Source organism: Schistocerca cancellata, chromosome 8 (genome assembly GCF_023864275.1).
Source record: "Schistocerca cancellata isolate TAMUIC-IGC-003103 chromosome 8, iqSchCanc2.1, whole genome shotgun sequence".
Lineage (NCBI taxonomy): Eukaryota > Metazoa > Arthropoda > Insecta > Orthoptera > Acrididae > Schistocerca > Schistocerca cancellata.
Genome location: NC_064633.1, coordinates 67745318 through 67771310, shown reverse-complemented (window position 1 = coordinate 67771310; position 25993 = coordinate 67745318). Strand labels below are relative to the sequence as shown.

At 39.2% G+C, this 25993-nt stretch overlaps 1 protein-coding gene across 1 annotated transcript in view; it reads right to left on the bottom strand.

Moving 5' to 3' along the window:
• The window catches only part of LOC126095353 (LIM domain only protein 3-like), a gene marked incomplete at its 5' end in the record, with an annotated part of 69983 nt that overhangs the window by 9592 nt on the left and 34398 nt on the right, over positions 1–25993 (bottom strand). The window contains 2 exons of the mRNA XM_049910161.1: positions 15675–15816; positions 18896–19021. Coding sequence (XP_049766118.1) covers positions 15675–15816; positions 18896–19021 — 268 coding nt within the window. The remainder of the gene's footprint in view (positions 1–15674; positions 15817–18895; positions 19022–25993) is intronic.

The window sequence follows — 25993 nt, the reverse complement described above, 5'->3', positions numbered from 1 at the left end:
ATTCCTCTGAGAGGGAACACTTTACACAACATGGTCCACATCCAAATATTAAGGGAGACACACCACCATGCCATGAAATTCGAGACACCATAAACTCAGTAGGCATTCTCCTACATCCTACTTCCCAGTCAACAGCATGCTTTACTGCACAGTAGTCATCATCTTAAGAAGCAACAGGATAGCTTACACCACTGCTACCAACAACGACAGTATCAACTAAACCACCCAAAGCAGTAGAAACCACCTGCTCATCAAGTGAAAGAATTGTGTCACCACCAGACTGCGAGGATTTTTTATTGAAGACAAGTAGCAACCAAACATTGAGGTGAGCAGTGTGACAGTTCTCAAGGGTAATAAATCAATAGTATTTTTTATCAGAATATTCAGCATATAACTAGCAAGATTGCTGAATTACAAGTACTTTTATTTGATCACCTAAAGGAAATTTGAGTTTTGTTTGGGAGTGAACAAGGGTTAAAGGAAAACAAAGCCTTTACTGCTAGAATGAAAGGATTTAAAATTGTTAGTAGCTTCTGTAGAGACTTTTATAGATGGAGAAATATGCGTATATGTTAAGCAAGGAATTGAATGCAAAGAGATTAAGTCCAGTAACATAAATAACATTGAAAAACAGTTTGAATATTATGCTTGAAAACTTAAAGAGCCCAAAATAATCACAGTGTGCATATACTGTTACCCATCAGGCAACTTTATGTCATTTTTGGGCAGTGTAGAAAGACTCTTTAGTGAATTAAATAATTTGAAAGAAAACATTATTGTAGCTGGAGATTTCAATGTAAACTTTAAAATAACCCGTTAAAATGCTTCTAAACTGAATAACTTGTTATATTCACAACTGTCTGTAGATACACTAGAGTTGGAAAGACTTCTAAAACTACAATTGACTTGGAAACACTTGGCCATAATCTAAAAGTGATTGGATTGTCAGATCATGGGGGCAATAAAATTTAGTGTAAATGTACTCAGCACAAATCCTAGGAAAAGTGAGAAATATTTGTACAGAAAATGTATAAATAAGGACAACATTAGGATTTTTAAGTCTTTGTTAAAAAAATTCAAACTGGCATTTGGAAAAATATGATAATGCAGATATGAAGTTTGTTACAAATATAACTAAGAAATTGCATTGCCTCTTAAGCAAATCAAAGTAAAAACCAGAACCAACACTTGGATAACACAGGGGATAAGAAAATCTTTAGAGCAACTCAGAAAGCTAATTAAATCAGCTAGGCAAAATCCATCTCTGAAACAGTATGTAAACTGTTACAGAAAAGCGTACAAGAAAGTCATTACAGCAGAAAAAAATTAAGCAATGAGTCCTATATCAACAGAAACAAAACAAGTAAAATCAGTTGGAATGTGATAAATAGAATCTTAGGCAAAGCAAAAACATCAACATTGTTATCAAAAGCAGGGTAAAAATATAAATGATCCTTTACATATTGGCACTATATTCATTAGTCACTGTACAAGTATGGCACAAAATCTTATAAAAAAACCAAGGTCACATAAAGGCTAATAATAAAATCTCTGTAAACCCCAAAACTATGTTTTTGTATCCTGTAACAGAGCAAGAGGCAGAGAATGAAATCAGCGAACTAAAACATAAATTGTCCTGTGTTACAGATGGCATTTTAGATAAAGTCATTAAACACAGCAAATATATTGTTCCCCTGCTTGTTGATATAATTAATGATTCTTTCAACGCTATTACTTTCCCTAGAGAACTTAAGCTATCACTAATAAAACCATTATATAAAAACAGTGATCCTTATGATGTAAAAAAATACAGACCTTTATCAAAGTTGTCTCAAAACTTTTTGAAAGACTAATGCACAAAACACTCTCTGTTGTTTTGAACAAAAGTGGAATATTTGCCAGTGAACAAATTGGTTTTTTAAAAAAATAGATTGACGAACTGCTATACAGGGTGAGTCACTAGCTATTGCCACCTAGAATAACTCCGAACGTATGACAGTAGCGGAAAAGTTTGTGGGACAAATGTTGCTTGTGACAATGGGGGCCATAATATGACATTGGTTTTTTGTTGCTAGGTGGGATCTTTTTTTTTAATGAGATGCTATAGTTTGGTACTTATTTTCTGATAGCAGCTACCAAGATGAATCTAATGATGTGTAACAGTAAGGTCTCTGAAGGTCAACAAAGGTCACAAAGGTGGCATGAATGTCCATTTATAGAAGGTGTTTGAAGTGATGACCATTGATATTAATGCCGTGATGCAATCTTCTTATTATGGATTGAGTGGTATTCCTTATCACTTTGGTACTTATCAAAGCACATGCCTGACAGTTCACACATTGTAAACACCATTCGATGGTTTCGCAATACAACACTAATAGGAATGGTAAGACTAGTATCGTTGAATCAAGCAAATGTGAATGATGTATTCCTTCAATGAAGTTGATATGCTTCTCATTTATGGAGAATGCCAACAAAGTTCAGTGAGAGATAGAGACTTATACGCTGAAAGATATCCTCAATGTACTCTCAGTACATGTTGTACATTTAAATATGAGTATGTTAAATTTAGAACAACTGGATCTTTAATGCATCGGAAACCATCCAGCCAAAAAAAGTTACTAATGAGGAAATGGAAATTGGTACTCTTGCCACTGTGGTTCGAGATCCTTGTGTTAGTTAGTGTCAAATTGCAAGGGGATCTGGCATGAGCCAGAGTAATGTTGTGTTCTGCATTGCCATAAATATTATCCTTACCACATCTGTCTCCACCAAGAATTACCTGGTAAGGACTTTATGCATCACATTTAATTCTGCCGATGGGCTCAACTTCTTACTCAGAATGATAACCAATTTATTAATTTGATTTTATTTACTGACGAGGCTGGAATGGATTAACCATGGAATTGTTAATTTTCATGACATGAATTATTAAGCAACGGAAAATCCATGTTGGTTGAGGCAAGTTGCACACCAAAAACTGTGGTCTGTGAATGTATGGTGTGGGATTCTGGAGGACAGAATTATAGGCTCCTATTTAATCAAAGGAAATCTTAATGGTAGGAAGTACACCACATTCCTGCAAGAAACATAAGGTCTGTTATTGGAAGAAATATCTTTAGGAACAAAGAACAGAATGTGGTATCAACATGATGGGTGTCTGGCACATTTTTCGCTGATGCCTAGAAATGAGTTGCAGAGAAAATTCCCAAATCGTTAGACTGGACAGGAAGGAAATGTGTCATGGACAGCTCATTTGCTGGACTTGACACCTCTGGATTTTTTCTTGTGGGGATTCGTAAAAGACATTGTTTATAAAGAAGTTCCAACTACACCTGAAGATATGCGAGAGAGAATTGTCAGAGTATGTGCTTTGATAAGTGCCAAAGTGGTAAAGAATACCACTCAATCCATGATAAGAAGACTGCACCACTGCATTGATACCAATGGTCAACACTTCAAACACCTTCTGTAAATGGACATTCATGCCACCTTTGTGACCTTCGTTGATCTTCAAAGACCTTACTGTTACATATCACTGGATTTGTCTTGATAGCCGCTATCAGAAAATAAGTACCAAACTATAGCATCTCATTTTAAAAAAAAAACAAAGTTGACCTTCATATCTCTGAAGTGACCCCACCTAGCAACAAAAAACCAATGTCACATTATGACCCCCGTTTCCACTTGCAACTGTTTCCCAGAAACTTTTCTGCTCCTATCATACTTTTGGGGTTATTCTTGGTGGCAATAGTTAGTGACTCACCCTTTATATTATTTTCTAAGATTTGCTCTAAATTCCACTGATCGTAATTAAGTAAACTGTGGATTCTTTAGTTAAAACTTCTGGGCTGAGAGGCCAGAGTCATTGACTCACCTCTAATGATGTTTCCCCCAGTTGGCAACAAAACATCAGGGCCTCTCAGCCCAGAATTTTTAACTGACGAAGACGCTGGTCATGAAAGCCTATGCACTATGAATAAACTGTGGCTATTTTTAGATTATCTAAGGCATTTGAAGTTATTTCTATATATAAAAGGCAATGTCCTGGCTGACTGACTGACTGGCCCATCATTGACCAACCCAAACTGTTAAGGATAGAAACATGAAATTTGGAGAAGATGTGGATCTTATATGTAGGTGTCATTTAAGAATGGATTTTGCAAAATTCCAACCCTAAGGTGGTGAAATATGGGAGGAATGTTTTTTTTGAAAAATGTCACTACCAAGCTAGATCTATGAAAATTGGTATTTGGTTTCTCGGTCAGAAATAAAGATATACTTGTTCCATCATTTTCTGGAAATTTAACTCTATGGGAATAAAACAGTGGGTGAAAGGTTTTTTTGAAAAATATCATTATTAAAGAACTACGAAAGTATTTTTAAAGCTATATCTATGAACACTGGTATTTGACTTCTCTTATACAATTAAAAGAGTATAGTTGTGACTGTTTTTGGAAACTGAATCTCTAAGGTGGTGAAATAGGGGTTGAGATTTTTAATGAAAATATTTTATTACGAAAGCGTTTTTAAAGCTAAATCCACAAAAATTTAAATTTGTCTTCTCAGTTACAAATAAGAAAAGATGTGGTTCACTGTTTTTGGTAATTCAACCCTTATGGTGGTGAAATGGGGGATCAAAGTATTTATGGAAATGTTTCATTGCACAAGCATTTCTGAAGCTAAATATGAAAATTTGTACTTGGCTTCTCTGTTAGAAATAAAACATACACATGCCACTGTTTTTGGAAATTCAATCCTTAAGGGGGGTGAAATAGGGACAGCCCAAACTGCTAAGAATATAAACTTGAAGTCTGGAGAGGGTATGGATCTTATACTGTAGGCATCATTTAAGAAAGGATTGTCTGAAACTACATTCTTAAGGGGGTGAAACAGGCAATGAAAGGCTTTTTGAAAGTATGCAACTATTAAGGAGATTTTGAAGACAGAACTATGACAACTGGTATATGATACTTGTTTTAAAATTTTTGAAAATTCAACCACTAAGGGGGCAAAATAATGGGCGAAAGTTTTTTGAAAATAAATAATTACTAAAGAACTACTAAAGGATCTTTAAGGCTGCATCTGTGCCAATTGGTATTTAACTTCTTATTAGAAATAAAAAAGATATGAGTTTCAGTGTTTCTGGAAATTCAGCCCCCTAAGGAAGTGTAATAGAGGATGCAAACTTTTAAGGAAATATTTCATTGCATTATAAAAATTTTAAAGCTAAATTTGTGAAAACTGGTGTTTCGTTTCTTGGTTAGATATAAAGAAATATTTGTTAGGGTATGATAGTTATTATGGAAATATCTCCACAAGAATGCAAAAGACATGATTAACAAAAACTTTGGACTCCAGCTACCAGAATAACTTTTTGGTCAGAAGTTCATCTGGAAAAGATCATGCTTATTTGGCCTTCATAAGAGTGAAAAGCTTAGAAGGTGTTGCAATTTGTGTACGACATAAAAATTTGATTAAGTAAAAACAGAAACAAAAGAAAAAATCTCTGCAGGCCGTCCAGTCTATGTGAGCAAAGCAGCCGGTGCTAAGCTAGTTGATCATAAAGTATTGCTTCACAAACTACACTGCTGTGGAGTCCGTGGTGTAAATTGTACCAGAAAGCAGAAATAGTTGTTAATCCTAATTTCCCGGATATGTGAAAGTTACTCACGGCGTATTCCACAGATCAGTGTTGGAACCCCTGTTCTTGATATTCATACCTAAATGACTTACCAAGTTATTTAACTCAAGCTGATGCTATGTTTGCTGATGATACTAGTTCTTTGTTAAAATTCAGAATGTGACTGATTTAAAAATAAAAAAAAAAAGAAAAAAAAGAAAATAGAAATAATAGCTGAAAAAGCAGTTAAATGGGTTAGAGATAACACTCTATTTGTTAATCAGAAGAAAATGCAATGGATGAATTTCAGACATACATCAAATAAAGTAAACCCTAATGTAATAGCGAAGTTAGATGAACAGAAAATACTACAAACTTCATATACTAAATTTTTAGGAATTTGGTTGCACGAGCATCATGAATGGAATAAACATACAGAATGGCTCAATAAAAAATTAAGTACATGCTGTTACATATTTTGAATGCTCAAAAATTCCTACAGTGAAGAAAGAGTATGAGTGCCTTTTATGCATTCATGCACAGTCTACTGCAATATTGTGTCTTATTTTGGGGTATTTCAAGTCTAGCAAAACAGTCCCTTACTATTCAAAAATGAGCATTTTGAAATCATATTCCCCCAGTTCTTTTCTTTGATCAGCGATTACCATGACTACGAAACTAGGCACAGAATTGACTTTCATAGAGAAGTACAAAAGAAAGCTCAGTATCATAAAAGTGTAGTATATCACCCCAAAATTCTTTTTAATGCCCTTCCCTTATGAATTAAAAGGATATCAAAGCTCCATATTTTTAAAAATGAGCTTAAGAAGATGCTTATAAGTGAAAGAATTTACAGTGTTGATGAGTACATGAATTTTACAAATTCGAATACATGTGTCACTGCATATGTTGGGCATAATGTAAACTTAGAATTTGTTTCATTTATGTATTTGGTTGTTTGTGAGCTTTGTATCTATATCTGTATGTTTTGTTTCTGTTTATGTATTTAATTATGAGTATGATTTGCATACAGACACAATTGTTTAAGTTTTCTTTGTATCAATGTGTAACAAGTTCTGTATCATTTTATATGATAAAACAGATGATCAATAAAATGGAAATGGAATGTATGGACATTAACTTTGGTGCCACTAACAGCCTTTACATGTGACCAGAATTTCTTTGGGTTTTATGAAAGGTAATTTTATTGAATTCTGCATTGGTAACCATGCATTACTCTCCTGATAGCCAAGTGCATATCTTTCACTGTCTCTCTATCTACAGCCATATGCTTTGTTTTATACCTATTATGCAGTAGTCTCTTTGTCTTTAGAAGCTTCTTTACCATGATTGTATACCATGGATGGTCCCTCCTGTTATGAACTCTTCTGCTGGGTACATATCTATGCAGTGCAGTGTCAACTATTCTTATAAACTTGAGCCATAGCTCCTCTACATGCTTCTGTCCAGAGCTAAAAGTTCAAGTTCCTCACATTGAGGTATGACATGACTGCTTTTTTTATGTAGCTTACTGAAAAGATATGTATCTTTCTACTTCTTTTAGTTGTCCTTTGCGTTTTTGTAATCATTGGCACCACAGTTTTGTAACATGGTTTTAATTTTTTTGAACTGATAGGAATTCTTAGGACACAGAAACCCATTTTGAAATCCAATGAGAGGCAAAGTCTACATGAGAATTATTTTTCTGTTTTGTGTTGATGTTAAGTAACATAATTAAACAGAAAATGATTTTTTATTATAGAAACAATTATAGAGTAGTGCACTTGAAAGTAAGTTTAATGATTCTAAGATCTTTGGATATCCTTCTCTTAGTTACCTGAATTATTCTTATTGTTAGATTTTGCTGAACAAACACATTTTGTGCTATAGCTACACTGCCTCAGAAGAAAAATCTGTAAGGCAGTAGAGTTTGAATGTATGCAAAATAAGCCTGCATTTGGGTCACCTAGTTAATACAATTACACTCCTGGAAATTGAAATAAGAACACCGTGAATTCATTGTCCCAGGAAGGGGAAACTTTATTGACACATTCCTGGGGTCAGATACATCACATGATCACACTGACAGAACCACAGGCACATAGACATAGGCAACAGAGCATGCACAATGTCGGCACTAGTACAGTGTATATCCACCTTTCGCAGCAATGCAGGCTGCTATTCTCCCATGGAGACGATCGTAGAGATGCTGGATGTAGTCCTGTGGAATGGCTTGCCATGCCATTTCCACCTGGCGCCTCAGTTGGACCAGCGTTCGTGCTGGATATGCAGACCGCGTGAGACGACGCTTCATCCAGCCCAAACATGCTCAATGGGGGACATATCCGGAGATCTTGCTGGCCAGGGTAGTTGACTTACACCTTCTAGAGCACGTTGGGTGGCACGGGATACATGCGGACATGCATTGTCCTGTTGGAACAGCAAGTTCCCTTGCCGGTCTAGGAATGGTAGAACGATGGGTTCGATGACGGTTTGGATGTACCGTGCACTATTCAGTGTCCCCTCGACGATCACCAGTGGTGTACGGCCAGTGTAGGAGATCGCTCCCCACACCATGATGCCAGGTGTTGGCCCTGTGTGCCTCGGTCGTATGCAGTCCTGATTGTGGCGCTCACCTGCACGGCGCCAAACACGCATACGACCATCATTGGCACCAAGGCAGAAGCGGCTCTCATCGCTGAAGACGACACGTCTCCATTCGTCCCTCCATTCACACCTGTCGCGACACCACTGGAGGCGGGCTGCACGATGTTGGGGCGTGAGCGGAAGACGGCCTAACGGTGTGCGGGACTGTAGCCCAGCTTCATGGAGACGGTTGCGAATGGTCCTCGCCGATACCCCAGGAGCAACAGTGTCCCTAATTTGCTGGGAAGTGGCGGTGCGGTCCCCTACGGCACTGCGTAGGATCCTACGGTCTTGGCGTGCATCCGTGCGTCGCTGCGGTCCGGTCCCAGGTCGACGGGCACGTGCACCTTCCGCCGACCACTGGCGACAACATCGATGTACTGTGGAGACCTCACGCCCCACGTGTTGAGCAATTCGGCGGTACGTCCACCCGGCCTCCCGCATGCCCACTATACGCCCTCGCTCAAAGTCCATCAACTGCACATACGGTTCACGTCCACGCTGTCGCGGCATGCTACCAGTGTTAAAGACTGCGATGGAGCTCTGTATGCCACGGCAAACTGGCTGACACTGACGGCGGCGGTGCACAAATGCTGCGCAGCTAGCGCCATTCGACGGCCAACACCGCGGTTCCTGGTGTGTCCACTGTGCCGTGCGTGTGATCATTGCTTGTACAGCCCTCTCGCAGTGTCCGGAGCAAGTATGGTGGGTCTGACACACCAGTGTCAATGTGTTCTTTTTTCCATTTCCAGGAGTGTATTAGAAGTATTTGCAAGTGCGAAATATGCTGAGCCAATGTTCGTGATTAACTTATTTGTCTGTGTTGCCTGTTTTAGATTGTTATTCAGCTAGACCCCACACTGTTTCCATTTAGTATATGACCACTAACATCTCTCTGCGTACTAGCAGGTTATTTTTGCTTCTTTTTAAATGCATTTTAGTAATTGCAGCCCAGACCATGCAGCCATATCCTTATCGACTTCACTGACAAACCTGCTGTATATGCAAAGAACAGACTTGTATGTTTCTATTTAGCACTGGCCACCAGTCATTCACATTTGCAACAATTCATTCATCATCATCATAATAGTTTTATTTTAACCCTTCTACAAAACCTATTGCTTTGTGAATAGGACCTTTACTACATTACCACACTGGTACAGAAAAGGGCAGATTCTAACTGATATGGTAAGAAGACTGAGACATATTTTATACCACATAATAGGTTCCTGATAATACAAAAATGATCAAGGTAAACAACTGAAATGTTATCTGGCTTTAGAAATTAGTATATCTGGGTGGTGGGAATAAGGAGACTGAGGTGGGGATGGGGAGGGATAGCAGGGTAGGGGTGGGGGATGGTACAGTGCTGCTTTTGAAAGCGTGTAGGGGCATGGTGGGGACAGGGTAGGGCAGCTAGACGCTGTCAAGAGGTTAAATGAGGGGGAGGGGGGAAATGGAGCAGAAAAAGAGAAAAGTAAGAGGGGGGAAAAAGACTGTACATGTGTTGGCGTATGGTGGAATAGAAGGCTGTTTATTGCTGGGGTGGGGGTAGGGATGGCAATAGGTTGGTGAAGGCACGAACTAATGATGGTTGAGGCCAGGGGGATTATGGGAATGTGGAATATATGCAGGGAGAGTTTCCACCTGTGCAATTCAAAAAATCTGGTGTTGGTAGGAAGGATCCAGATGGTGCATGCTATGAAACAGTCATTGAAGTGAAGAACATTGTGTTGGGCAGCATGCTCAGTAACTTTGTGTTCCAGCTCTCTCTTGGCCATAGTTTGTCAGTGGCCTGTCATGTGGAGAGACAGCTTGTTGGTTTTCATGGTTTTCATGTCCACATAGAATCCAACACAATGGTTGCAGCTTAGTTTGTAGATCACATGTCTAGTTTCACATGTAGTCCCGCCTTTGATGGGATAGGTAATGCTTGTGATGACTGGAGTGGGCAATGGTGGGAAGATGTATGGGACAGGTTTTGCATCTAGATCTTTTACAGTGATATGAGCCATGAAGCAAGACATTGCGAGTATGGGTGGAGTGCAGATGGATGAGGATATTGCATAGGTTTAGTGGCCAGCAGAATACCAGTGTTGTGGGGGGCAGAAATGAGAGTGCATTCTATATTCCTCATTTCAGAGCACAACGAGAGTTAGCTAAAACCCTGGCAGAAAATGTGATTCAGTTGCTCCAGTCACAAGGGGAATGCTCCTTTGTGGTCAGATGATAGGGCAATGTGAGGGGTGGCCAACTAAAGAGATAAAGTATGGGAGATCTCTTTCAGTAACAGGGTGGGAGAGTAATTTCAGTCTGTGAAGGCCTCATTGAGACCCTTGGTATATTTGGAGAGGGACAGCTCATCACTGCAGACGTGATGGCCATGAGTGGCTAGGCAGTATCAAAGGGACTACTTCGTTTGGGATGAGTGGCAGCTGCTGAAGTGGAGGTATTGCTGGTTGTTAGTAGGTTTGATATAGACAGAGGCACTTATGCATCCATCTTTGAGGTGGAGGTCAACATCAAGGAAGGTGGCTAGTTGGATTGAGGAGGATCAGGTGAAGTGAATGAGGGTGAAAGTGTTGTGGTCCAAGAGGAATGTGAATAGGATGTCCTCGCCCTTGGCCCAGATCACAAAGATGTAACCAGTGAATCTGAACCAGGTGAGAGGTTTGTGATACTGGGTTGCTAGGCAGGATTCCTCTAGATGGCCAATGAATAGGCTGGCATGGGATGATGCCTTGTGGGTGCCCACTGCCACACCATGGTTCTGTTTGTACGTGATGCCTTCAAATGTGAAGTAATTGTGGGTGAGTTGAGCATGGTGCCCAGGAAGGAGGTTGTAGGTTTGGAATCAATGAGTGCTTCACAGCCTGCACCATCTAGCTTCTTCCTACCAACACCAACACTAACTTTTCTTAACTGCACAGGTGGGAACTCTCTCTGCAATATATTATACCTTCCTGAAAACTCCCTGTCCTCATACTCCCTGTCTTTCACCCACCTACCCTGTTTTGTAAACCCACTCCAGCACTACACAGCCTTCTATTCCACCATCCACCAATGCACCCACAGTCTTTTCCCCCTCTTACTTCTCTTGTTTTCTACCCCCATTCCCCTCCCACCCCTCACCTAACCTCTCAAGTGCACCTAGCTGCCCTACCCTACCCTTGCCATGTCCCTGCAACCTCCCACAAGCAGCACTTTATTGTCCCCCACCCCTACTCTGCTATCCCTCTCCCTCCCCACCCCAGCCTCCTCCACTAGCATCTGTGTGTTGTCTACTTTGGAAGAAAGCCCTTTGGCCAAAAGCTTAAATGTTTAGCAGTATTTTTATTGCGCCTGTCTGTGATTTAACATCTCCCCTATATGGTGAGGAGCAGTCCATCCTTTTCATAATATTGTCATTATTCCATCCAGGAGTTCACATAGTTTGATTTTTTTTTTGCAAAAATCATTCTTCACTGTTCAAACTATGCCACAAATTGGTGTTATGCGCTTCAAAATCAGTGAGCCACATTAGCGCTTGGTTTCAGATTTCAACTTTAGTTCATAACTCTTCACTGGCAAGCTTCTTGTAAGGCTGAATTATATGGGTAAACAAGAGAGGCTGCCGCTTGGCTTAAGTTTACACCATCTCCATGTGGAGTTAATTATCTGTTGCTGGTGTGCCATTACCACATCTTCTGAGTCTGGATTCACGTGGGGCATTCTTTCTGTCAGTTGCAGATTACACTAACATTAGTGTATTATCTAAAATGTTATGTTACCACTGTCAAAAATTAATGATCAGTGCATGCAGCAGGACAAAAACTCTTGAACCATCATCAAAACAATATTCAAACTTCACTGCTGCCACAATGTTCTTACACAGAAATTGTTCACCAGATATTTCACAGTTGTGCTACTGCCACTGATTTCAATAACAAAAGTGCAGTTTCAGTAGGTTTCCAAATGCCCACCTGCATGCCACGCCACACTGTGTGACTCACTGTTATATGAAACCATCAACATAGCAACAATGGAGTTGTCTCCGCCACCGTATCAGACATTGGTCTTCTAGAACAGTCAGTTCTGAGCTGCAAGATTTTTATGCAGGATGTGTCACAATTAGTAGCAGCCACTTGGGGTGCCAAGGAGAAAGGATATCCAAACTGCATGATTTGTACATTTCAAAATTAGTCATGAGAACTGACATGGGTGAAAGTGTACAAGAGAAAAAGGGCTGGGGAAGATAAGTCACTCATGTGGAAAAATGTTCTCAAAGCAGCCCTGTCTGGGTAGCAGAATAACAGTAACAATCAGGTTCTGTTGCATGTAAATGAATTCTGTCACTGGTCTCTGGGGCAGATCCACAATGGAAGTCTTCTATGATTGTTGACAGGAACAGCTGGAGATTAATACAGTAACAAGATGGGCAATCTCTATTAGTTAATTCTTTAGGTCTAACAAAAATATGCTTGCTTGAAACTCCATTTTGCCCTTGAAGTGAGAACATACAATCTTTTTGCTTCTTCCATATCTTGCTTGAACTCATTCATTCTTTCCACTGACTCATTCTGTCAGGAAATATGTCCATAATGTTGTGGGATTGTGACTGGACCTATATCTCTCTCTGTTTGGAACCTGTTGTCACAGAGGCTTAGGATGTCCAGAGAATTTTGGTTTCATGTTGTATTTTTATATAGTTTTCTTTTTCCTGTCAAAGCAACTATTCAAAAGCATTCAAAGCGATCTCATAAGATTTTAATTTGCCTTTCACCTCTACTTTAGTTCTTGTTTCAATAACTATTACATAGACACTTCCCTTCTTTCTCTCATATTGTAAATAATTGGTGTATCATTTTACTGAAGCATATCATCTCATTTCTGGCTGAGTGGCTCATTGACCTGTTTCACTTCTGAAGTACATTTGTGTTCAAATGCAACATTATACATCCAAATGACTAGGTGCATTCACACTTTCAGACTGAGTAATATACGAGTATTTGCTCTGATTTTAGCTTGTTTCTCTTAATATAATAGATCTGCTTCTTTCTCCGTAAAATTGCGAGACAGAATTTCTGGCCACTACACACCTTCAGGAGAAATGTCAGTACACATAAAAGGACATACACTATCCTAGCTTCCAGAACTGACAGTTCCCTCTTGAGGGAGAAGCAAGGAACTTATTAGGGATGGTTATAAAGATCTGTGCCTCAGAACAACCCCCCTCACCCTGGTGTCTTAGTGACCTGCCCTTCCTTGGGGCCTATACCCATGTCTCTCTCTCTCTCTCTCTCTCTCTCTCTCTCTCTCTCTCTCTCTCTCTCTCTCCCCTCTCTGGGGATGGCACTATAAGTGTACGCCTGATTTTTTTGGGTAATGTAGGGGAGAAGATGCACGAATAATAAAAAAAGGCAAGATATTTTCAAACACGCATTCTTCATTCAAACATTTCTACAAGTTCTGTGCATAGGTACTGTAGGTCTGTTTATTTCTTGAAACAGTCTGTGATTTGATCTGCTTCTGACAGGAATTGCATGGCACTTCAAATGTCATTGTATCAAGACCCTCCTCTGGCCCATATAATCTGGAAGAGTACAACACATTGCAATGTGGCACAATGACTGACAAGGTCACTGTCTTCATCCCTACTTTCACATTCATTGTCCTCTCATTTGTTTTGTTGTGAAGCAGCGGCCACAGTTTTGGCAACGCTCTGTACCAGAAGTTGGGTTCACATGCATCAATATTTAGCCACTCATTCAAATTTTCTTCAACATCTTCAAAACCATTTGAACCCATTGCCAGATACATTATTTGTGCAGTTATTATTTCTTCATCACCAAAACCTTGAAAATCACTTTCTTCTCTATCTGGAAGAATTTTCCTCCATGATCGAATTAGTGTATGTAGCTTGATTTCCTACTAGACATAAAAAATCCTTCTTGTGGCATCTAGGACTGTCAACTTCTTCCAGAATTCCACCAAATCATCCTCATAAACTTGCATTCTCAGTATACCAGACCAGTAATGCTGTTTTACAGATGCAACTGGTCCAATGGCAGTCACATTGGGAGGTAAAAACATAATTACAGTGAGACCATCAGTAGATAAGAGAACCCTCTCATCGGGATCGAAGAGGCATTATTAAGCAATAGAACAGCCTTCTGTGGCAATCCTTTTTCTTATAGAGACTGCTGAAGTTGTGGTACAAAATCTGAGTGGAATGATTTTCTGAAAATTTCACTATCAATCCACACTCCTTTTTGGTCATAATAATGCACAAGGAGAGCCATAGTGCAACATCCTTGAATGCTCGGGATTATTTTGATTTTCCAATCAGTAGTAGTTTCACTTTGTGGTTTCTGGAAGCATTACCACTGAACAAAATTGTAATACGTTCCTTAGACAACTTATATCCAGGAGCATGAACTTCACTCTTAAAACCAAGGGTTCTGGTTGGTACACATTTCCAATACAGAGTACTTTCATCAGCATTATAGTACACCTGAACCAATGACACCTCCTGCTCATTTTTGGCTAAACAATTGCAAAAGAGAGGCATCTAATTCATCAAATGTAAATCTCTTCATGCTTTTTCATGCAGGTTGTCCAGAAATAGACTTTTATTTTCTGACAAAATCATATATTTTATGCTTATTCTTTTCAACATCCTGAACAGTGTGCATTCCAGTTCCATAATCAACACTTAGTTTGCAGCAGTTTCCTCTGTTCTCAAATCTTTTAATTAATTCTAATTTTTGTTTTAGTGCCAGCACATATTCTGTGTTGTCACACGGCAATTGTTTAAATAACGGAAATGGCACTTATTGTTAGTGGTTTGTTTATTGCTCTTTTTCTAGAGAGAAATAGTGCATTTTTTTGGTTAGATGCATGAATAATCTGCAAACCAGATAATCTACAATTGAATAATCAGGAGTACACTGTACTTTGATATGTGTTAATCAGCAGTGCTAATGTTTCTTCTAGACATTAAGTTTTGGACAGTAAGGCTGTCTCATAATTTTATAGTTTTCTTAAGAGAATTTTGATTTTTTCTCTGTAGACCTGTAACTTTTACTGCCATTATTTGTTTCCTTAGCAACAATAGATCCTTTAATGTTTCTGACAAATTTAATCTGATATGTTTCTTTGAACATGGTTTACAATAAATGGTTGTTTAGTGAATGTAACTGTTTAGAAAGTATAAGAAATAAAGCTCGAAATGACAGTATTTTCACAAAAAAGTGGCATTCCATTATTATATAACTATAATGAACACTGAGGACTTACATTTCTTTAAATGTAGAGCATTACTGGAATGTCTGTGTTTTTTCTAGAATGTTCGTAGACTCTACAAGAGGAAAAGTCATACAAGGAGAATGAGTCACGAACATGTACATGTACGTGTGGGGCATACCTGCAAATTACTGACTTGCCTTCGTATGTGCGCCAGACTGCTGGGGTTGTACACCATGTTTGCAAACACGAGGCGTTCCTCGTAGTCGTACTCACACAGGATCTTGTTATCACACAGGTAGAAACGGTCTCCGACACAAAACCTGAATCATAGATGAAAATTTAATAGCTTCCAAACATACTCACAGAATAGGAAATACTTTCAACATCAAAGCTTTCACAATGAATATGTATATAAATAATTCAATGTTTTTAAAAAATGTTTTAGAAATTACTGTCAGTTGCTATAGATATACTGAAGACTATGCTAAAACACCAATTTCTCTAAGGCTAGGATATTTTTCAAGATGTGCAGAGGTTTATACTATTGGTAATGTTTTAATACAAATTGTACACTCTGAAAAGAATTCAGTGTGGTGGCTGATGGGGCAGCAGAATCATCAACAGTCACAAGACAGTGTATGACTTTGGATTAATATTTACTTACTTTGGGTTGTTGCCAACCTTAGCACAGCACACAATTTGTGTATATTAGAGTACCGTTGCCACTATTCTGTATTGTCTTTGCTGTGATGCATTTTGTTTCTTGTGTCTTTAACTCTGTGTTGTGTCTGCATCCATATACAAAAGCAGATGGGATCTAGCCTCAGTTCTGTCCTCTTATGCAATCAGGGAAGGTTGGCAGTGGAGGGAAGAAGTCATTGCTGCTTGGGTATTTTTTATTTAAACCATTTCAGCTAGTGCCCACCATCCATCACACTGACTCTCACAAAGGAGTGTGTGAATAATACATCACACGTAACTTGCATCTGCCATTTCCTGAAATATACTGAGCCTATCGGAGAATAATGGGTGCTTATCTTATTAATATGTTTCCATGGTGGTGCAATGATGACAATCCAGTGAAGACAAAATACCAAAAATTGTGTTTCTGAATTACAGGCTTTTTACCATTCCACTGACTATAGGAAACAAAAACACACAGCATTCAGAAACAGTTAACTACCATTAAATACATGAAAATCATCATCTAAATCTCAAGGAAAGATGTCATAGGTCTCGTAAATGCCTACTTGTACACAAAATAAAAATAATCAACTTTAATTATAGCTCTGTCATGTGAGCAAAATGCCTTGAATAAGAATGGTGTTGTCCTTAACCATCAAATGTATAAAATACACAAGAAGGCAAGAAATAGCAAAAATTAAATAGTTTCTTTTCGCATGATGGTACATGTAAATTTTTGTCAATAAATTAATGCCTTCAATGCAGCTCCTTTGTGCTTTACACATTTGTTTATTTTCTCTTCAATGAGGTATAATGCCACATATTAAAATTTCTAGCTGGTGCTTCATTATCCTTTTCCTCCGATTCCTTTTCCCAGATATTACACGATAGTACTCCATTACTACCCTTACCATCAAAGATACACTAAACATCAATGACAAGAATTATGTGGAATATAACTCATTATCCTCTCTGCCACCCCCCCCCACCCCCCTCTCCCTCTCCCCACTCTACCCAAATACATGTTTAGCAATAGTTGAAGTAACACATAGTTTATTGATAAAGAGATGGAGGATTGAGATGTTTTCAAATAAAAAGTTAGATGCTACCTGCAAGGAAGAAAGTAGTTTGTTTTCATGTAAGTGATGAATGTAGAAAAAGGAACGTTGGAGGATACTGCAGTAATGGGTATATGATCTGACAACCTTTGCATGTGTCTCCTGCATATGTTAATTCTGTCCAGGCAAGATATGCACATGATTGCTTAGGCTGATTAAGGTATGCTTGGTTCCAGTACCATGAGGATTTTATTTAATATCATGTTTCCAATGTTCTTGCAGTTGCCATGATCTAATCTTCAGTCTGCTTCTCAGTCTCTGCAACCTCTTCCATGTCACTACTTTCATTGACTTTTGAGTGATTTCTTGTAATCAAATCTCATATAGGATGAGAAAAGTAATGGAAACACACACTTTCACTAGAGTTATTTCAGCCTCATGAGGTTCTCATGTATGCAATTTGCACATTATGCATCTTGGGCCAAGATCTACAATAGTTAGAGTGGCAGACTTAAAAAGAGGACAGACTGAGGTACACTCACAACAAAAGTAGCTGCTACAAAGCCTGTATAATTTTATTTAGTGTTAACAATGAGTCCTATGCATAAGATTATAATTCTTACATAAATCAGTTACAGATGCAACCAGCTCTCAGAAATAGTGTTCAAAAATGAACCATAACAGAGAGAAATTATTTAATGTTGAAGAGAGTTGCTGTGATAGATGCACAACTGTGAAATACATACTGGCACACAGTATACTGATACAGAGTATATTTAGGTTTGGAGAAAACCCCAAGTCTAAAGAATTTCCAGACTGCTTTATTCTTATTGTAGAGCATGAGGGGGAATCTATGACAGTTTGAGTTGCAGTATTCTGCATGGTAACAAAATTGTTTTGTTATAAGCCACAATAGACGGGATTGCTGCCAGCGACAATGTAAACTTTTTAGAATCTTGCGGTACAGACATTGTTTCCTGGTGAAAAACTGTTGCTGAATGACACTGGAATAGAGCAGACACTGTGATCTCTGTTCATTTATGGACTGAAGGATATGTCTATGTGCTTAGCTCCTTCCATACAACAGTACTGTTAATACACAATTAACAATTCAAAATGCACAAAAAAATCAGTTCCCTTATCTCTGTTGAATGCATGATTAACAATAAAAGTGTTTATTTGATTCTGGCCTTAACATAATTTTTTGGTATCCATACCAAGACAAATGCAGAATTTTGTAAAGGAAATACGTATTTGTAGTAAAGAAGTCTATAGAGGGTACAAGAGTTCTGGAAATCAATAAGACATCAGTCAGTTACCACTGGAAACTACAGATACTCGGTTTGAGCATGTTAGCATCTGTTGATTATTGCCATTGGTTCATACTGGTACTAAGCCTCCAGGCCACACAAGCCACTCTTTGTTAAAGTAATTAAACGCATCAACTTTCTTCATTCTATCGACACTGAGACCCCATTGTCCATTCTATACATTTTGCACCACATTTTGTAGCCTCAATGTTATCCCTACAAGCTGTTCTGGTGGTTGAGATGTATTAGGGATGTCTCAGTTGACTGCTGCAGGGAAAAAAAGGCAAGTGGAGCAGAGCAATACATATTGAACATGTTCAACTGTTTGCTCAGCAATGTTGCCTCACCTGTGGTTGCACTGCTGGCAGGCAAAGCACTCCAGGTGGTAGACATTGCTGCGGGCACGCATCACCATCTCAAAGGCTGGAATCACCTTGTTGCAGGCAGCGCACGACCCCGTCGTGCCAAAGAGCCTGAAACATTTAATAACAGCTCTGTTGATATGTTTCTACCATTTATTAGTTAATTTCCATATGAAATGTCTCTGTTTATTCATAACACACAGAACGGTTTATCAAACAATGGAAAATCCAGGATGGAATTAAAAATATTATGAAAAAGAAAGTTGCCACTCTTCATATAGCAGAAATAGGCACAACAAAAAGACTGTCACAAATAAGCTTAGAGATTGCAGCTATGTGGGGGGAAAGACGAAAGGATGTGGGTTTTAAGGGAGAGGGTAAGGAGCCATTCCAATCACGGGAGCGGAAAGACTTACCTTAAGGGGGAAAAAAGGACAGGTACACACACACACACACACACACACACACACAAACACAACAAAAGCGCTGGCAGGTCGATAGACACACAAACATACACACAAAATTCTAGCTTTCGCAACCAACGGTTGCCTCGTCAGGAAAGAAGGAAGGAGAGGGAAAGACAAAAGGATTTGGGTTTTAAGGGAGAGGGTAAGGAGTCATTCCAATCCCGGGAGCGGAAAGACTTACCTTAGGGGGAAAAAAGGACAGGTATACACTCGCACACACACACACATATCCATCCGCATATACACCGACACAAGCAGACATTTGTAAAGGCCTTTACAAATGTCTGCTTGTGTCTGTGTATATGCGGATGGATATGTGTGTGTGTGCAAGTGTATACCTGTCCTTTTTTCCCCCTAAGGTAAGTCTTTCCGCTCCCAGGATTGGAATGACTCCTTACCCTCTCCCTTAAAACCCAAATCCTTTTGTCTTTCCCTCTGCTTCCCTCTTTCCTGACGAGGCAACCGTTGGTTGCGAAAGCTTGAATTTTGTGTGTATGTTTGTGTTCGTTTGTGTGTCTGTCGACCTGCCAGCACTTTCATTTGGTAAGTCACATCATCTTTGTTTTTAGGTATATTTTTCCTTCGTGGAATGTTTCCTTCTATTATAACCATATATATATATATATATATACAGACACTGTGTGTGTGTGTGTGTGTGTGTGTGTGTGTGTGTGTGTGTGGTGTGTGAGTGCGGGCGCGCGCGCGCGCGCGCGCGAGAGAGAGAGAGAGAGAGTGTATACCTGTCCTTTTTTCCCCCTAAGGTAAGTTTTTTTTTTTTTTTTGGGGGGGGGGGGGTAAGGCCATGGTTCACAACAAGGCTCCGCCACACATTTTGTCTGCCAATGCGGGAGACGACGTCAGAGACTTTAATGACTCAAAAAGCACTTACATCCTCAAACAAGCTAATGAAATTATAATTTTCTCACAGACGGCAAATAACTTGGAAGAGCTATTGAATGGAATGGACAGAGTCTTGAAAAGAGAGTGTAAGGTGAACATCAACAAAAGTAAAACAAGATTAATGGAATGTGGCTGAATTAAATCTGGTGATGCTGAGAGAACTAGATTAAGAAAAGAGACACTAAAAGTAGCAGATGAGTTTGTTATTTGAGCAGTAAGGTAACTGGTGACAGCCAAAGAAGAGAGGATACAGAATGCAGACTGGCTACAGCAAGAAAAGAATTTCAGAAAAACAGGAATTTGTAACATAGAAATAAATTTTAATGTTAGGAACTCTTTTCTGAAGGTATGTGTCTGGAGTAGATATGGACAATATAAAGTTTAGACAAAAAGAGAGTAGAAGCTTCTGGAATGTAGTGCTACAGAGGAACATTGTATGGAGATGAAATGTGTGTGATAAGCATTTCAGATGAGAATACAAGCTTCTTAAATGTGCTGCTACAGAAGAATGCTGAAGATCAGATGGGTAGATCATGTAATAAATGAGAAGGTACTTAATCTAAATGGAGAAAAAATAGATTTATGACACAATTTGACTAAAAGAAGAGACTGGTCAATAGGACACACTCTGTGGCATTAAGCAATAGTCAGTTTGGTAATGGAGGGAAGTGTATGTGTTTGTGTGTGTGTGTGTGGGGGGGGGGGGGGGGGAGATACTATAGAGGGAGATCATCATCATCATCATCATCATCATCATCATCATCATCATCATCATCAACAACAACAACAATCTTAATGTAGATAAGTACTTTGAGCTTGATGCAGTTGTCTGTAATGAAGAGCTTCCTAGAGAAAAAAAAAAAAAAAGAAAAGAAAAAAGCATGATAAATATTCATTCGGATCTTGATAGCGCTTAAAAGTGGTGAGAGGATTAGCAATTTGCTTTAAATGTTCAGAAATATAAAACTGTAAACTACTTAGAATGCAGAAACTAGGCCTACAACATCAAGTAGTCACAGTGGTAATCACTAAACTAACACAGATACCTGGCTGTAATGATCACATAAGCTCAGTCTAGGTTAATTAGGAGCCATACTTTGGTTCATTAGTAGAACACTAGGAAAATGAAGTTTGCAAAGGAGTTTGTTTACTACTGATTCATGCAACCCATCCTAGAATATTGCTCAAGAGTGTGAGAACTACATTAAATAGGATTAACAAGGAATGTTGAATGCATGCAAAGAAAGGCAGCACAAATGATACACATTCGTTTGATCCATGGAAGAGCAACACAGAATGAGAACTACCAGATGCTCGAAGATAGATGCAAACCATCCCATGGAAGCCTGCTCACAAACGTTCAAGAATGATGAATCAGAGAAAAGACTACAACTTCCTATGTATCGCTCCTGTAGGGCAAGACTGGGTTAATTACAACGTGCGCAGGTGCGTTTAAGCAACCATTCTTATGCGCCATATGGAAATGTAATGGGAAGAAGCCGTAATAACTGGGGACAGGAAAAGTCGTTCTATTTTATGGCCAAATTCTGTGTTATTTTTAAGCAATTTCGGTGTTATTTGTAGCCAATTCTGGTGCTTCTGTATCCAATTCGGTGCAACTTTTTCTCAAATTCGTTGCGATTTTTGCCATATTCGTGTTGTGTACTATGTGGATCACCTTTACATGGTATAAAACTTTAAGAACCAAAACCATACTTCATCTATACAGGCACTTCCATACTTAACAACAGGTCTGATTTGACAAGGACGGAAGAGGTAGTCGACGATGGTATTCCAGCAATGATCGTCCCGTTATTTGCTTGAGGTGATTTAGGCCTTTATGGAGAGCATGGAAAACCTAAATCAGGGTTGCCAAATACAAGACCGGCCTGTTTGAAAGTGTGCAATCACCGTCAGTCTATCCCTAGTGTAGAGTACTGTTTTGTTTGCACATTGTTATAAGTAAGTTATTTCACATGTAATGTACGAAGTTAGTACCGGTACTATATAGTTTATTTGTTTCTGAACAGTAATCACTGCACAAATTACAAACACATTATCCGCTGACACCACGACCACAACGCGAATGTTTGGTTTTCGTTTTGTGTTCTACGCCTTCCCAGTAGCTTAATTGAAAAGATGTGTCAGCGTCCCTCCATTAGTTTTGGTTTATGTTTATTCTTTTTTCGTAAATGCAAGTTCAGTCTAGAACCTGTGCCATGGTCACGGACAAAACTGTTTGTGCAGTAACTATAAAAGTGTACCCTCTATTTTAAACCTATCTTTACACTGAGCACAGCTACTGTATTTGGTTATTATTCTAATAGCCCTTTTCTGTTGTTTGCTGATATTTTGTTTATTTGTGACCCAGAAAAAATTCCATAGCTAAGACTTGAGGACATACTTGAATAGTATGCAAGTGAAAGATACAGCCGGCCGGTGTACCGAGCGGTTCTAGGCGCTTCAGTCTGGAACCGCGCGACCGGTACGGTCGTAGGTTCGAATCCTGCCTCGGGCATGGATGTGTGTGATGCCCTTAGGTTAGTTAGGTTTAAGTAGTTCTAAATTCTAGGGGACTGATGACCTCAGATGTTAAGTCCCATAGTGCTCAGAGCCATTTTGAAAGTTACAAACTATTACAAGCTGATGTCTGTAAGGGCATAACTTGCTGATGACGCCGAGTTTGCAACTATCTTTGTGAATCACATCACTTGAATTGGCAAAGAGCTTTGTTACTTTCTCCTTCAGGTATGTAGTCCATGGACTTGCTAAAATAGTATGGTAGTAGTTCCTGCATCCCTGCCTTTTTTGTGTGGTACCAAAGTGCTTTATCGATTCTGACTGCAAAGTTGTCTATAGGAGAGGCAAACAGGGCTGTCACATACAGTATGTATTTGGTACCGAGTAATTCCACGAACTAAGTACCATCTTGTTATTGCCTGAAACGTTTCGTTTCCCACAACGCAGTTCGTGTCGTTAGTTTTCATATTCGCCTTTAAGTAACATATCATGTCATATTAGTTCTCTCTTTTAATAGGAGTCTATATTGTCTACATTTCTCGTAAAATAATGCTACTGCCGAACTTTCTTAATATCCACAATCTGAAAAACGTTTCAGTGAATTATGATAGTAAAATCAAGTTCTCTGTTGTCGTAACAAATATCTCGTTTTTGACTATACATTAGTTAAATTCCAAAATATTGCTGGTAAAACTTGTTGCATATCAAACTCATAAATTAAAGGAGAATCAGCAATTTTAGCATGAAGTTATTTATTTACGAATCTGTAAAATAGTGCACTAGGAGTAACTTGTTTACTGTTCTGTAAAATACTGCATAATGCAGCACCAATGTGTTTGCTGCTCTTAGGCAGAGGATGAGTTAATTGCTATTCGTAAGCAGCTGCAGCCGGCCCTGACTATTGTCAAGCGATTGGAAGCTGCTGCGAATGGGTATGTTGGGAGGGCTACCAAGAGTTGTGTGCCAGAAGTACCAAAGATACCTCGGGTACTCCCCTCTATTGTGGACACTGTTTCTACTGCAGTAAATACAAGTCCCATCATTACCTGTCCACATGACTTTGAGTAGCATGTAAATACTAGGTCTAGCCGTTCTGCACAGGTCGTTACACCGATCCTTCTAATAAACAAGTTCGAGGTGCTTTCCTTCACTGAAACTGAGCCAGTGGGACTACTTCACCTGTTCCGGGAAAACCTTCTATGTCCCATGTCAAAAGGAGGCAAGCACAAAATGGTAGGGTCTATTAAACACTGATAGTTCAACATACGGCGAATAATGGTACCTCTTAGGGAAGTGGCAGCAAAGGATGCAAAGAAATACACCAGGTACACTAAGTTAGTATGCCTGGGGGCCTCATTCACCGTGATGAATTAGCTATTCCGGCAGCCGCTGAGGGAACAGAGTGCAACCACCTACGAGCTGTCACGCACTTTGGAACGGATGTCAATCGTCTGGGCTCTGAGCTCATACTTGGGCCATTCCTGCAACTAGCAGAGAGAGCTGAGAATACAAGCCTTGCTCACAGAGTTTCAACGAAGCTCACAATCTGCAGCATTGTGTCCACAACAAATCGTGGCCCCTGCTTCTGAGTCAACTGGAATGCTTGAACCAGAACTTCCAGGGTTCTGTGACAAGCTAGGCTGCCATTTCCTGGACCTGAGCCATAGGATTGAGAGTTGTTGGGTCCTCCTAAACACATCAGGTGTGCACTACACATCAGACGCAGCTACTCAAGTAGCTGACTGTGTGTGGGGTACGCGCAAGAGTTCTTTCAGATTAGGCAACTTTACGTCAAATCCAGATAACGACAGCTGTGGAAAACCCAGAAATATCAGTTTAAGATTCCAAGAAATGTCTCCTGGTGGTTAACTGCCGAAGCATTCACAACAAAGTGCCAGAATTCTGAGTGCTTCTAAAAAACACTGAAGTTCACATAGTAATTGGCACAGAAATACGGTTAAAACCTGAAGTTTACAGTAGTGACATCTTTGGGGCAAATTTATACCAAACTAGGGAAATGGGAAATGGAGATGGTGTATTTGTCACAGTAGACAAGTAACTCAAATTCACCGAGATAGAAACTGAAACTGCGTGTGAAACTGTTTGGGCAAGACTCGGTATCAAGTGTGAACAAAAAATTATAATAGGTTCTCTGTATCGAACATCTGATTCTCCTCCTAGTATAATTGACAACTTTAGAGAAAACATCAGTCGCTTATACATAAGTTCCCTAATAATACTGTAATCATTGGAGGAGACTTTAATCATCCAACAATCGACTGGGAAAATTATAGTTTTATTAGCGGTGTGCGTGACAAGACATCCTGTGATATGTTACTTAATTCCTTCTTTGAAAACTACCTAGAACAGATAGTTCAGAACCCTTCTCATGATGGAAATACATTAGATCTAATGGCAACAAACAGACCTGACCTCTTTGAGTAACTTCATATTTAAGCTGGTATCGGTGACCATAACGCTGTTATAGCAACAATGAATACCAAAACACAAAGGGCAAATTTGGAAGACTGCTAAAACAAGCAGAAATATTTATATGTTCAGCAAACTAGACAGAAAACAGTACGTGAAGCTTCCAGTGACTACCATAGCAGAATACTGTCAAATGGTCTTTCACAACACTTACCCCCCACCCTCCCAAAAAAAAAAAAAAAGGAAATCTGGTCACATTTAAAGGCTGCTAATGGCACCAAAGTTAAGTGTCCAATCACTTGTGGACGAGGCGGGAACTGAAGTTGAGGTTGACAAAGCAAAAACAGAAGTCCTTAACTCTGTTTTCAAATGTTCCTTCAAAAAGCAAAATCCAAGCGTATTGCCCTAACTTGATTCCCCTACCACTGAAAAGATGAGTCCCAGCTAGCACTCAAGCTTATTTCAAGGTGGATATTGAGTTTAGGCTCAGTTGAAAATTCAAGATTGAAAAATCAACCTGTTACACAGCTTATTTCAAGGTGGATATTGAGTTTAGGTTCAGTTGAAAATTGAAGATTGAAAAATCAACCTGTTACACAGTTTACATCAAGCTGCAAAAATTTAGCTTGAATTAAAATAATTTTCCCAAGCTTGAAATAAACTGTAATTTCCATGGAAGGCTGTACAGCAGATGCACGCGCAGCATAGCTTCCATAGACGTCCACGGGAAGCGCCACAAGCGTTTATAAGCCTTGCACTGACTCTG